This window comes from Silene latifolia, chromosome 8 (genome assembly GCF_048544455.1).
Source record: "Silene latifolia isolate original U9 population chromosome 8, ASM4854445v1, whole genome shotgun sequence".
NCBI classification, from domain to species: Eukaryota; Viridiplantae; Streptophyta; class Magnoliopsida; order Caryophyllales; family Caryophyllaceae; genus Silene; species Silene latifolia.
The window spans coordinates 1,602,624-1,616,688 of NC_133533.1; the positions used below are offsets into that span (position 1 = coordinate 1,602,624).

Below are 14,065 nucleotides of genomic sequence, written 5' to 3' on the forward strand. Positions count from 1 at the left end.
ATTTTAAACACGACACCCAAAAAAGAACCAAAGACGGTCACCAAACTCTCATTTAACACAAGCTCTTATATAACACAATCTAATCTTTGGGGGCACCCAGGATTTGAACACGTAATCTTTTGGTCATACTATATTTGATAACATGTGAAAAGACCATTTTAATCAAAACCTTAAGATAATGGTCGAACCCAATCACTAGTCTTATACCTTGATTAACACTCATAACCTTAAACATATTAGTTTAAACTCAACACACACGAAAAAAAAACTAATAAAACAATTACTAAATTCTCGTTTCACACAAGCTCTTATATTCCCTCTGTCCCGGTTATTTGTTGTCATATTTCATTTTGGGTGTCTCAGTCAATTGTTGTCCTTTTTATTTTAATAATAAACTTGATGAAGAATTTGATCATTCACTCTCAATTTGTTGCACTTGTCATTTAGTAATTGACTCTCTTCTTTTTCCTTGATCTTTGTACCAAAATCAAAGGACAATTAATCGAGGTGGAGGGAGTATAAAGCAATCTTATTACAAAAGAAATATATGGATGATAAAAATCGAGAATCATAAAAGACGAGGTCCAAACCGGATGTCAGGGTCCAGAAATTGCTAGTATCTCTTAACGCGTATTAATTGGTAATGTCGGATCGGATCAAAGTATATGCAAGGTTGGCAATGAGTTGGTGTATAATTTATGATTTTATTTTATTTATAGGGGCAAAAGAATTAAAACTAACGTGCACCCAATTAAATTTACCTGCTTCTTTGTTCATAGTACTAAGTCTCATCGATGGAATTTGAGCAACATTTTTGATAACACAACTTATTTTGTAAACAATTATGACGGATATATATGTATTAAGTTTAAACGAGTTAAATGGCATTTCACTGCATGGATTTGACGAGTTTTTTTGTTCAATATTTAGGTTTTTTTTTCTTATCTATGTTATTTGACGGGTTTTAAGCTTAAGATGAACATTTCCGTTTTAAACGAGAATTTGTGTTTTGTAAAATGCATATGCATGTGATTAATCATATAATCTTAGTTAACAATCATTAATGATGTCTTTAGGTTGCTATTGCTTTCATTAATGTTAGGGATGGAATTTAGTTAACATGGTGGATGTTAATTATTTTTTTTTTTTTTTTTTTTTTTATTTTTTTTTTTTACAGTGAGGAAAAGATGTATTACATGATGTTCTGGCTCTCGAAGCCCGTAATACATCTATCATCTAAAACTAAAACAACATTATTAATACAAACTAATAAAACTAAGGTAGTATGGAGCAGAACAGAATATTGATAACGAGCGATTGAACTAGCTTCATCATCAGCATCACATCTGACTTCCAGAAACCGCTGATACATACAAATTGCCGGGTGACAATAAAAAGGTATACTTACGCTCTTGCGAAAAGAACGTAGACTAATCCACGCTCAAATAAGACCGTTACATGTTACATGTAACGCATTTTGAGAACCTTGATCATCTTACATGTTTTGTAGCTCATTTAATATTTGAAAAGAGAGATTATGTTCTGTATACTCGTATTATATATACAACTGTCTTATACAAAACAAACTGTGGATCACATTTTGTGAACACGAGACGATATGTCGGTATCCGAGTGAATGCACCGTTTGTAATCATTAAAGATGGAGGGTGGTACGGAGGAATGCACGGTAAAGCATTCCTTTCGATTTCCAAAAATAGATTATACCAACCATCCATGACGACAACATGTCCACTGTCCACATGGTATGACCCTTCTTGTGGTTGGACTTAAAAGCTCATTAAATCAAACATTAAACATCAGTTGATGATGAAACACCAAAAAAAAAAAAAAAAGAAAAAAAAAGAAAAATTGAGAAATCAGGAGTATAGATCGACGGTGCAACACTACGTGGTACTCCTTTTGTTCCGTCATTTGTTTATTATTGAGTAAAATTATGTCACAATGAATATAAAAGGTAATCAAATGACTGAAGAAAGTGTATTATTTTATGGGTATGTTTTACCCTGTTAACGTAGTAAAGTTTTACTATAAACAACGTATAATGATCATAATGTAGAAAATGGAGTAGTTCTAGTGAAATATGAGGGTGTACGTCGTATTTTGAGTAAAAAAAATACATCACATATTTTACATTTTTACGTATTTATGTCTACGTCTTACAATATAAAATCACTAATATTACGGTCTACGGAGTAGATTGTAATGTAACCAATTCAATAATAATACGTATTTGCAATAATACGTTTTTCTTATGTAAGTATTTTGAAATTCCACGTAATAACTTTCCTCATAATCAAAGAGAAAAGAAAAAAAATAAGTAAACAAAAATGGAGTACACTTACACAAAAGAAACTACAGTATAATAAACGTTTCATTAATCGCACCTAATAATATTAACTCGTCATCAAATAAAACGTCTAAACAAATACGAAAGATACTTTTTTCGTCTCAATTATTTGTTTACCTGTTATATTATTCTGAATATTCTTTGTGATGCCTATTTTAACAAAAGGTAAACAAATAATCAGGACAAAATGAGTAATACATTGGTCACACATATATGAATATGCCATGATATATTTATATTCATCATCAAATGAGTAGCGGCCGAGGAAGGTGGTCAATGGAGCGGCCGCTACCACCTTGTCGACCGCTACCACCATTAAATAATCCCTTGAAGGTCTTGAATTGACCCATAAGTTGTTTACAAACACCAACCTTAGTCTTAGACATGTTACATAACATGGTTTTCTTAAGTTTTAACAACTTCTTACCAATTTTGACCTTCAATTTGCATATTCTTAATCTTAACCATGATGGTTTTAAAGATTTCTTCATCACAATTTGATCTACTTGTTTCATTGTCTTGTAAATCAAGAATTGTGCTTCTCTATGAGATTTCTCTTGTGGATCTTCTTTCTCCATTTTAGTGTAACCATAGCTATTATTTCTCCTAAGAACAAAGGTGACCATTTTTCTTTGTTTTGTATATAATAATATGGTCTTATAAGTGTAGGGTAAGTGTCCCAAATTTTTTGGGATGTGAATGATATGTTGGGTAAGAGATAGAAAGTGTTGAAAAAATTATTTGGTTGATGTAGGAAGAGATTTGTGTGTTTATATATAGTTGGGAGAAGTGAGGGAGTCAAAGAACTTAATATAATAATAATAATTATTATACAGCTAGTCACTCTTAAGACAGACGTATTTGTCTTAAAATTAAAACAGGTTAAATAATAATCCAATTGATAGATGCGATAAATGTTATGTTGGTCCCTACACATTTTACTTTTGTCTTATATACTTCGTAACATATTTGCCCGTTTTAGGTTTGATGCGAATATTTCCGTTTTAAAGAAGAATTTGTGATAGATATAAACAAGGGTGAGAAAGCTAGCTATATGTACGAACCATGTGCATTTTATTCTTAAAAACTAAATTATATGACAGAGAGGAAAATGAACATTTAAGAAATTTCGTAGAAGATTGTTATTGTACCTCTAATAATGATTGACTAATTATATAAAAAAATAAAATATTTATTTTAGATTGGATAAATTAATAGAAGTATACAAAAAATAATGATTATTTGACATAGCTATACTACAAAATGCCAAATGAACCATTATGATTGTCTAGTTATAAGTTATAACCAATCATGTATTTTCATGGTATGATAAATTGATAATGTTGTATTAATATTATACTACTTCAACATTATTTCTATTATATACAACGAAGTCTAATATTAAAGATAAGAATCGGGAAAAATAAAATAAAAAATGATTTATTTATAGTATACACACACTATATTTTAGTTCTAAGTGTAATCAAACTTAGAATCGCTATAGGAGAAGTACTAAGAAGGAAATCATCGTTTTCTTAGTTATAATGTTGTGGTAAGGGGGTCGAAGATCTAAATTGCAAACTTCGTATGTGAATATTTAAAGCTCAATTATTGAGGGGAAAGGGTTGGGTACTTGGGTTATTGAGCCCTTTTCAACATAACTAAGGTGTTCCATTATTACTACCAATAATCCGTATTTGAGTATTAGTACTCGTGTGATATATACTGGGTACTCCGGACTCCGGAGTATTTAAATTTACTGTTTATATTCTTGAATTAAAGTGCAATCTTCCTCGTCAAAGAAGTTGGTCCTTAAAAACACATTTGACCATCACTATTCACTAGATACGTACTTCTAAATGCACTTTCTTGATTCAAACTTTGATCAAATTATAAAAGTTAAGTCAATGTAATAGTGTGGAAATATATAAAGACTATTTTTGGACCATCTACCGTTCATGAACCATGCCTACAATCCAAATCATGTCCCTTGGAGCCATCATAGAAAAAGACATGATTTACATGCCATTATGTAATATATTCAACTGCAGGTCCTACTTAAAACCGTCTTATGATAAAACTTCTGACCATCTCTCTTTTATTTTACATTATTTAAATCGATTCTGATTTGTAAATGTCATTTCGACAAAAAACAGGTTTAACACTTTAACCAAGAATATATTCTACGAGTCACTCACACGTGTATCACAATGAACCTCGGCTTAAATTCGAAACTTATCTATTCAATGATTGTATATTTCTGTATTTAAGATCGTTTTTTACAAGAATTTGTGTGAATAAAAGCCGCTACAAATAAGCACGACGAGCAAAGTCGTCATATACTCCTATGTGAATCTATGCCCATATGAAGCATCTTCGATCTTCATGCACATAGTTGAAAAAATACGTCTAGGCACGTTGAATGTTAGTTTCAGAAGTCAACGTAAGAAGTGAGAACACAAGACATGATCCCTGTCATGCTCATGCATAATATGAAGTGCAACTAGTACATAAACTAATGCACAACTTGAGTGATTATTGTACCATGGCTCGACCCATGTTGTCTAATTAAGTTCCATAGTCAACTTTTTTTTTGTACTTTCTAAATTGGACAATCATATCATATGCTTCTAATAATACCGTCTCATACAAAAATCAAACTTATCATCATTGTCAACAGTGGCGGTCTGACGGAGTTAAGAATTGAAACCCAACAGACACGAACGGGTGATGGTATAAAGGAAACTTGAAATTTTTTAGAAAATTTTAACTAAAATTTTTGAAATTTCCAGCAGAAGCGCCCCTGCTAGCCCCTAACTCCACACCACTGATTGTCAAGTGTATCGATCTAGAGTACTAGACCCATTAAATGTATAGTAAAATGTTACTATTTGAAAGTTTAACTCAGATCATTAAAAAAATTATCCCGTCTTAGTATAAAACTGTAGTATACAAATTTATTAATTTTTTTTTCTCATTAGTGCATTATATTATGATCGTGTCAGTGTTACACAAGGACATTGTATTATTTGATAGGAGTACTCCATATATTTGATAAATTGAATTAAAACATATTCGTTCCCCGCTAATAAAAATCGGCAATGGCGAATCGTATACTAGTTATAGACCAAGGAAACTCAACTACCACTACAAATTATAATTGTTCATACATACACAAACATGTCCAACATCTACCCATCTCAAATATTTATCACACATTCGAGTTGGATCAATACGGATTTAAGTCAGTTGGGTTCACCAATATAAACATTTATGTTTCAAACTTATCGGTTCAAGTTTGGTTCTTTTCGGTAAGGTCTGGTCAGTTTTGCCAGGTCGAGTACTCGAGCAGGGTAAGGTCTTGTCAGTTTTGCCAGGTCGAGTACTCAAGCAGGGTAAAAATGTCCTGCCTTTTGTATCAAATTAACGACTCCGTTGTCGATTCAAATTGCTTCACATATCTTTGATTCTCATCCTTGTCATGTTGATCTTCATGTTTGTCTTTACCATGTTCTTGATCATCTTCTGTATCTTCACCGTTGTCGCTTAGGTGAGCGCTGATGACAGTAACTGGTGAAGTTCCCTCGGAATTCATTGGCTTGGCTAGATACTCAAGGGCGGTTACAACATCGCTGATTAACGGTCGAGTGTTGGCTTCGTCTTGAAGACACATTGATGCCACAGCTAGGGCTTGATATAAGCCTTTCTCTGGGTACTTGTCACATAGTAATGGATCTGCCATTCTCGCGAATTGGCTTCGGTCTTTAAATAGTGGCTCTGCCTGCAATATCGAAATCAAGTGTTAAATCGAGTGGCAATTTTGATGTTGACGGGGTTTGAACCCAGGTCAGCAGTACCATCGCTTATAATTTTACCAACTAAATTAGTTGACAACTGCTTTATGCATTTGTTTGTAAAACTAGTTTAGATCCCCACGATATTTATAAAGTTTTACTTTGTAGTGTATTATTTATAAAAGGGTAATGTTAAATACAACCCTTAGGAGTTAAAACCTTCTAATTTAGGTATTAAAAAAGGAATTTATGGCAAAATTGCACCAAAAATGATGCAATTAACAATAATATTAAAGATTAATTTCCTCTTTTGGTTTCTTAAATACAGCCCTGTATTTATCATTTCCCTTTATAAAATTTAAATTGACAATTCTTATTTTTCATGTTTCTCCTTTATGTATTTTGATTAGAGAAATAAATAAAAATTTAAATCGTAAGAAGTAATAAAATGAGTGTTTTTTTTTTGATTTTTTTTTTTGTTTTTTTACCGAGAAATTTATTATGTTAATTTACAAATATTTATTAATAACATATTTTTTAGCTGCAAATTTTTATCATAAAAAGTCAATGAATTTTAACAAATAATTACTAATACCATATTTTTTAGCCGCAACTTCTTATCATAAAAAGTCAATAATTTTTTATCAATAAGTTCTTTAAAAAAAGAATTTAAGATCGGAGATAAATTTTTGCAAAATATGAAATATTAACTGTTATAAATATTTAAATACAAAAGATTATATCCATTTATAACTTATCATGTCCAAACCTATAGTGTATGAATACCAAGTAATATTCTAGGACATATGTTTTAAGCGGAAAAAATTAGAGTTTCGCCTATTCATTTAGTAAATAGGGGATGCGATATAAGGCCTATAAGGCTATAAGACATAAGGAAAGTGGGTTCGAACATGTGACAATGCATATACTCGGGTTTTATTTTGACATAATTGAGATCGGAAAAGTATCTTGTTCACAAACGATGCATAACCAAAGTGAAGTATCGAAGTAACGAAGTTTATTTACCCGAGTGATTTGAAATTTAAAGAAAGGTAACTTACCCAGCTGACCAGGGTTTGTTCAGCAGTGGCTTTAGTAGTATCAACAGCTCTTCTTCCAGAAATCAACTCAAGAAACACAACACCAAAGCTGTACACATCCGACTTTGTTGTCAGCTTACCAGTCATCGCATACTCCGGTGCACAATACCCGTAAGTACCCATCACTCGAGTAGAGACATGATCGTTGTCCCCTGTAGGACCGATCCTAGCCAGGCCGAAATCTGAGAGTTTAGGGTTAAATTCTTCGTCTAATAAAATGTTTGATGCTTTGAAATCGCGATAGATTACTGCTGGTTTATTAGTCTCGTGTAAATACTCGAGTCCTTTCGCTGCTCCTTCTGCTATCTTCATTCTTGTTTGCCAATCCAATGGCTCCTTGTTTGGTGGCACGTCTGAAATTTTCGATGATTTATATCAGAATTACGACCTGAATTAAATTAACCATTTTATCGTAATTCATTTTGGTACACCATTTTATCAATAAGAAGCGTAACCAGTTAGTAAATCATTTTGCTTTATTTTATCGTAATTCAGAATTAAATCAGAATTACGAAATTTGCAATGATTTATTTATATCAGAATTACGAAATGAATTAAATTAACCATTTTATCGTAATTCATTTTGGTTCATCATTTTATCAATAAGAAGCGTAACCAGTTAGTAAATCATTTTGCATTATTTTATCGTAACTCAGAATTAAATTAGAATTACGAAATTTGGAATGATTTATTTATATCAGAATTACGAAATGAATTAAATTAACCATTTTATCGTAATTCATTTTGGTTCACCATTTTATCAATAAGAAGCGTAACCAGTTAGTAAATCATTTTGCTTCATTTTATCGTAATTCAGAATTAAATCATTCTTTACGCAGTCGCTGAGATGAAAACTTCAGAAACTGGTAATCTGCAAATCAGCAATAATAATGTGAATGAATGCAAACGATTTTTTTTACGCGGTGAGTTACCTAAGAGGTGATCTTCCAAAGATCCATTAGCCATGTACTCATAAACCAAGATTCTTTGATCACCATCAGCACAATATCCAATCAAATTCACGAGATTCGGATGATCAACAAGACTAAGCATGAAAACTTCAGACAAAAATTCTCTGTTTCCTTGCAGTCCATTTCGATCAAGCTGCTTAATCGCCACAAGCTGATGATCAACACATAACAAGTATGTAATTAGAACTCATTTCCTCGCTCGAGCAATCGAGCCAAGTTAAAAATAATGGATAATATTGTAAGAATATAATGCTTGAGTATTATTGAAACGATCTTTTAATAATACTCAAGCATTATATTCTTACAGCAAAAAAAATATTCAAACAATATACTTTGTCTAACAAATATGTATACCTTATCTACACCTGGAATGTACCCTTTATAAACCCTTCCAAACCCGCCTTCACCAACGAGGTTTTCGATGCTGAAATTGTTGGTTGCTGAAGCCATTTGCCGGAATGTGAATACTTGAGATGAGATCTTCTGGCATGACTCGGATTTCTCGACTTCCTCGATTACTTGTTTCTTCTTACCTATTATCTCATATACAAATGTGACTATTAGGAAATTTTCTAGCATCATAATTCTAACTATTCAATGCAAAATAGTTGAACCAGTGGCGGAGCCAGGATTTTAAGTCAGCAGGGACGAAAGGGTAATATTATAAGGGGACCTCGAAAAACTTCATAAATTTGAACTAAAAAATTCAAAATTTTCCAATACCAGCGGGGGCGACCGTCCCTTACTAGCCCCCCTCGCTCCACCACTGCGTTGAACATTTCTTGTTAGAAAAAAAATGTCATTGACCAATATATGTATGGTACATAACAAACCTTTGACCGCGGTATGCATCCAAAACTAGACATCATAATTCATAAGGCCTACTAAAATCAATATATTGTAATGTACGTTGTTGATTTATGTTAGTCAATCCCAAATCGTTTTCAGACGTAAACATTTTTTTGCAGATAAAAAACAATCACATAACATTACATGGTACGTAAGAAATTACCTTTGACCGTCGACTTTAAAGCAAAGGTCTTGACAACGGTAGCAATGGACACCTTACCCTCGCTACAATCCCTAACCCGCATCCTCTTCCTCCTCCTCCTCGTCCTCTTCCTCGCTGTTGTAGGGTTGACATTGTTGCGGCTGTGTTCTTCCTCTTCAATGAAGTCGGCCCTACAACAACCGAGGAACGTCATGATTTTACCCTTAATGAAAACTCAAATTGTCTTGTTTTAGCTTTGATTACAAACCATTCCTTGCAAAAATAGTCTCCTTAATGAAAACTAATAATAATCTAATTATTATCTTAATTAATTTTTGTTTCTATATAGTGGACATATTAGTATGTTAATTATCATGGCCTGCAACTTTGTTTGATATAATAATCATGTATTTATTGGCTGCACGACCATAAAAGTCACCATGATAAAACCTTTAAAAAATAAATTAAAATATCAAAAAAATGAGGATAAATTATTAAATAAAATACCCTTTAATTTTTTTTTTTAATTTTTTTTTTGTCTTCTTTCTTTAGATTGATTAGTTGGCAATATAATGTTATATACTTATATATGCAATTACTAGATGATTATTTGCTGTGATTGTATGAATGGAAAACTTAGTTTGCCTAGGTAAGGTTAACAAATTTAACCAACCTTGCTTTGAGTTGTCATGGATGAATGAATAAAATACACAAATAAAATTATACATCCAGTTGTACCATAAGCATTATACAACCAAGGTATAAAAATCCGAACTTATATGTATTTTTTCTGAGTTAATTCAAAGTTCATATTTTTAATGTGTAAATGGACGAGTTTAATACTTTCTAATAAAGCTCATATTATTTAACATTAAGCTCGGATACTTTATCATAAAGCTCAGATTCTACACCGTACAATATATACAAGTATACAACTTGTATAATCCATGAATTGATTAAAATAGCAATTCTACCAAACGCCAATTTTATTTTTTGTAAGACGAATTTATTAGATTCATGTTGTGTGACTAGAGCTAGACACAAGTGCATGCTGGCCCAATGCCTAGGTAAGGTGTTGCAATGGTGGATGATGTTGAGTTCTCGGAGGTACGAACGAAACGCAAAAACCCCAATAGTAATAACATGGATGGTTTATTAGATAAGCTATTAGTAGAAATTTTATGTCGACTTCCTTGTTTCAAAACTGCTCTCAGGTGCATGTTATTGAAGATATTACTAAGTCATAGTTTGCTTGTATATAGGATACTTGTTGTACGTTTATTCTCTTCTTATTGTTCCTATTCTCATGTATGTTGTTAGCTAACTTCCCTAGTCTTTCTCCTCTTCTTTAGGGTTAGTTATTTACTTAGTCTTCTCTCCTAATTGTAATTATAAATAGCTTGTAAATCTCCTCTACATTATTCATTCAATACAACAGTTTACATATCCTATAATCTTATATGGTATCATTCCCACATCGATCCTAACCACTATCCCTAGCCTTCTTCTCCTTCGAGCAACCATGGCCAACCACTCCAACAACCTCATCCCGAATGCCGACGAACCAACCAAACCACTGATCTCCATATCCTTCCCTACTTGCACCAAACTTACACCAACAACCTATCGCTCTTGGAGATTCCAAATCACCCATCTCCTACAAGGCTTCGGCCTTTTCTGTTTTCTTGACGGCTCGCTAACCCCTCCACCACAAACAACCACACCCACACCCACCGAAGCCAAACCCAATCCGGACCCCATACCGAACCCTGCCTATAACACCTGGTTTAAGCAAGACCAACTGATTCTCGGTGCCCTTGCCGGTACTCTCCACGAATCAGTTGCTCCACTCATCCTCGACTGCACCACATCCCACGCAGCCTGGACCCTTCTTGCCACCACCTATGCCAACCCATCTCGCGGTCACATACTACAATTAAAGAACCGTCTCAAAAATATTACCATGGGCGACAAATCCGTCACGGATTATATGTTAGCCATCAAGACCTGTGCCGCAAACCTTGCCCAACTCGGAAAACCCGTCGACAATGAAGATGTCACCAGCCAAATACTTGACGGTCTCGATCAAAAACTATACCAACCAGTAATCGACGCCGTCCGCGCTCGCGACGTACCCATAACATTTGATGATTTACATGAGAAGCTTATTAATCATGAGCTTCGTGTGAGTAATCAAACCCCTGCCACCCCTTTCACACCCTCTGCCCATGCCGCCTCAACCCGCCCTTACTCAACCTCCACTCCACGCTATCAACCCCATTCAACCCAAACCCGTTACTATTCCCAACCCCATTCGAACCAGCCTCGTTCCCAGTATCAAGCACCCCAAACTCAGCCGTCCAACCCTGAACCGAAGCCCTTCTTGAGTCGCTGCCAATACTGTCGAAGTAAGGGACATGTTATCAGTGATTGTCCCGACTTCAAGCGCGATTATCCTACTGTCACTTTTCCTCCACCACCATCGAAACAAAACCGCCCTTATGCCCACACCGTCACTGCCTCCTCCACCCTTTTCTCTTCCTTTCTCATTGATAGTGGTGCATCTCATCACGTCGTCAATGACCTCAACACTATTTCCCTTCATGCACCTTATTATGGACCTGACGACCTCGTAATTGGAGATGGCTCGTCCCTTCCAATTACTCACCACGGTTCATTCTCTTTTCACTCCCTTACTTTTAATAATGTTTTAGTTGTTCCGACCATTTCTCGTAAATTGCTCTCCGTATCTCAATTTTGTACGGACAATCATGCTATTGCCTTATTCTCACCCACTTCTTTCTGTTTTAAGGCAATCTCGACGGGAGCAACTCTTCTCCAAGGTCACTTTCGTGATGGAACGTATGAGTGGCATCCACCATCCTCGACCCAAGCCTATTCCGCTGTCTCGACCTCTTGGCACCATCCTATAATCTTATACATGTCTGTGTCCAAGCATTGGGCTACAATGATCTCTCAGACCGTCTTTGTTAGTCGATTTGTTGCTCATAAAGCTAGTAGAATGATTAGGATTGTATTTTAGAAGGTCTCATGTTTTAAGAGGTTACAAATGAGTCTCCCTTTTTATGCCTGGACGGAGAAGTTCCGTATGCATATCCTCAAGTGTTGTGTTAGACATTCATTATGGAATTTTTTGGCAAATTGGTGTTTATTAGCAAAATAATTAGGGAGTTGGGGTTGGTTTGAAACTATTTACACTTATGGTGTCCACGTCATCAGTTTCATTTTTTTTCCAATTTTTATCTTAGCGGCTTTGTCTCTTTGTCATTTTTTTGATAATAAATGTCATAAGCTTATGAAAAATAGAGAAATAAGGAAGCCGCTAACTTTCTTAGCGGCTTTGGTGGTTATTCATTTCTAGAATAGGCTGTCATCACTGTTAGAAGGTGACGGTTTTTGAAAAAAAAAAAAAAATAGTAAAGCCGCTAGGTTTCTTAGCGGCTTTACTATTCACTTTTTTTTTTTTCAAAAAAAAAAATAGTAAGCCGCTAAGAAACTTAGCGGCTTACCATAAAAACTGGAAAAAAAATAAAAACTGATGACGTGGACACCATAAATCTAAATAGTTTCAAACCAACCCCAATTCCCTAATTATTTTGCTAATAAACACCAATTTGCCAAAAAATTCTTCATTATGACCCAAAAGTAATTGAAAAATGGTGTACTTAATCCCAACTTGATAAGAGAACCAAACCACATGATAGTCATAAGAGGCCATGTATCCTCCCAGAAGTATACCGGTGGCGAAAATCTCTTTCAGCTTCTATGTTCCAAATGTCTGGCTGTGGTGATGGCTTCACTCTCTCCTTTGAAATAAACAACGTGAATTCCTTATCAAAATCAATCAAACATAAGATCAAGTTGATAATTTGATCACGTAATCAATTAACCCAGCAACTCTGATGGCCTAATTGTTAGGGTGCAAACTCATGTCCCACATCAGTAGAGTAACACCAATGCAACAGAGGCGCAACACGAGTTATTCACGCTTCCGCACAACACTAATCATGACCAGTGTAGCCAAAGAATAACAAATTAAAGAGTCCAGCATACATTTGTTCATTTCAAACCTCGTAAATAATTACTCATGACTATTGTAGCTAATAATACCACAACCAAATGATGATAAAATTAGGGTTTACGGAAATGTTTAGAAAAGGAGAGGATAGTACCTGATGCAGGATCTGGAATTTAAGAATAAGAACGATAGCCCGAACTTTCATCGCCATCATCATCATGATGGATGCCGTCGTCATCATAATCGCCATCGTTGTATCAGCAACATGGTGTGACATTGAAGGGGAGGAGAAAGGGGAGGCAATCTGCGATTGTGAGAACAAGACAAAGCGAATAAGAGGTAGGTGGGTCGGATCCTCGGTCGGGTCATACGGATTGGGTCGAGTCAGAATACGGGTCAACTCCTATGGGTAACAAGTCTGGGGTCGGGCGAGAGTCAAAATATTGGTAAAAAAATTATAAATAATCTGATACAGTAATAGTTTACCCGAAAATGACCTAGATTCAAAATGCTTTGGCCCGGCCTTTTCGAAATTAATTTGACCCAAACCCACCCCGATTGACATGTTTGTGCCCAACCCGATTATTAAGGCCCGCTCGAAACCGAGCTTGACCCGGCCGAGATGACCCGTAATCCGAATCGACCCAATGCATGTCAATGACCCGACTCGACTCGAATCCCCTATTTACTAAATGAACTAGTTTGAAAGCCCGTACTTCGTACAGGTTAATGACCTTGATTATTTTAAAACTAAGTTATAGAACATTATCGAATAGGTGTTTCGAAGTTCAAATTCGGGTGT

The 14,065-nt window shown here is 34.7% G+C and overlaps 1 protein-coding gene and 1 long non-coding RNA gene across 2 annotated transcripts; one reads left to right on the forward strand and one right to left on the reverse strand.

Moving 5' to 3' along the window:
• Nucleotides 1-5,387: 5,387 nt before the first annotated feature.
• Nucleotides 5,388-9,531, reverse strand: LOC141595963 (putative serine/threonine-protein kinase PBL23). Its single transcript, XM_074415941.1, has 5 exons — nt 9,246-9,531; nt 8,588-8,766; nt 8,195-8,384; nt 7,224-7,615; nt 5,388-6,149 (listed from the first exon to the last, which is right to left on the reverse strand). Exons 1-5 carry the CDS (start codon nt 9,436-9,438, stop codon nt 5,787-5,789), a joined length of 1,317 nt encoding a protein of 438 aa, XP_074272042.1. The 5' UTR covers nt 9,439-9,531; the 3' UTR covers nt 5,388-5,786.
• Nucleotides 9,532-11,002: 1,471 nt separating this feature from the next.
• Nucleotides 11,003-12,379, forward strand: LOC141595964 (uncharacterized). Its single transcript, XR_012522358.1, has 2 exons — nt 11,003-11,896; nt 12,037-12,379. It is a non-coding gene; the product is annotated as an uncharacterized LOC141595964 (long non-coding RNA).
• Nucleotides 12,380-14,065: the final 1,686 nt, after the last annotated feature.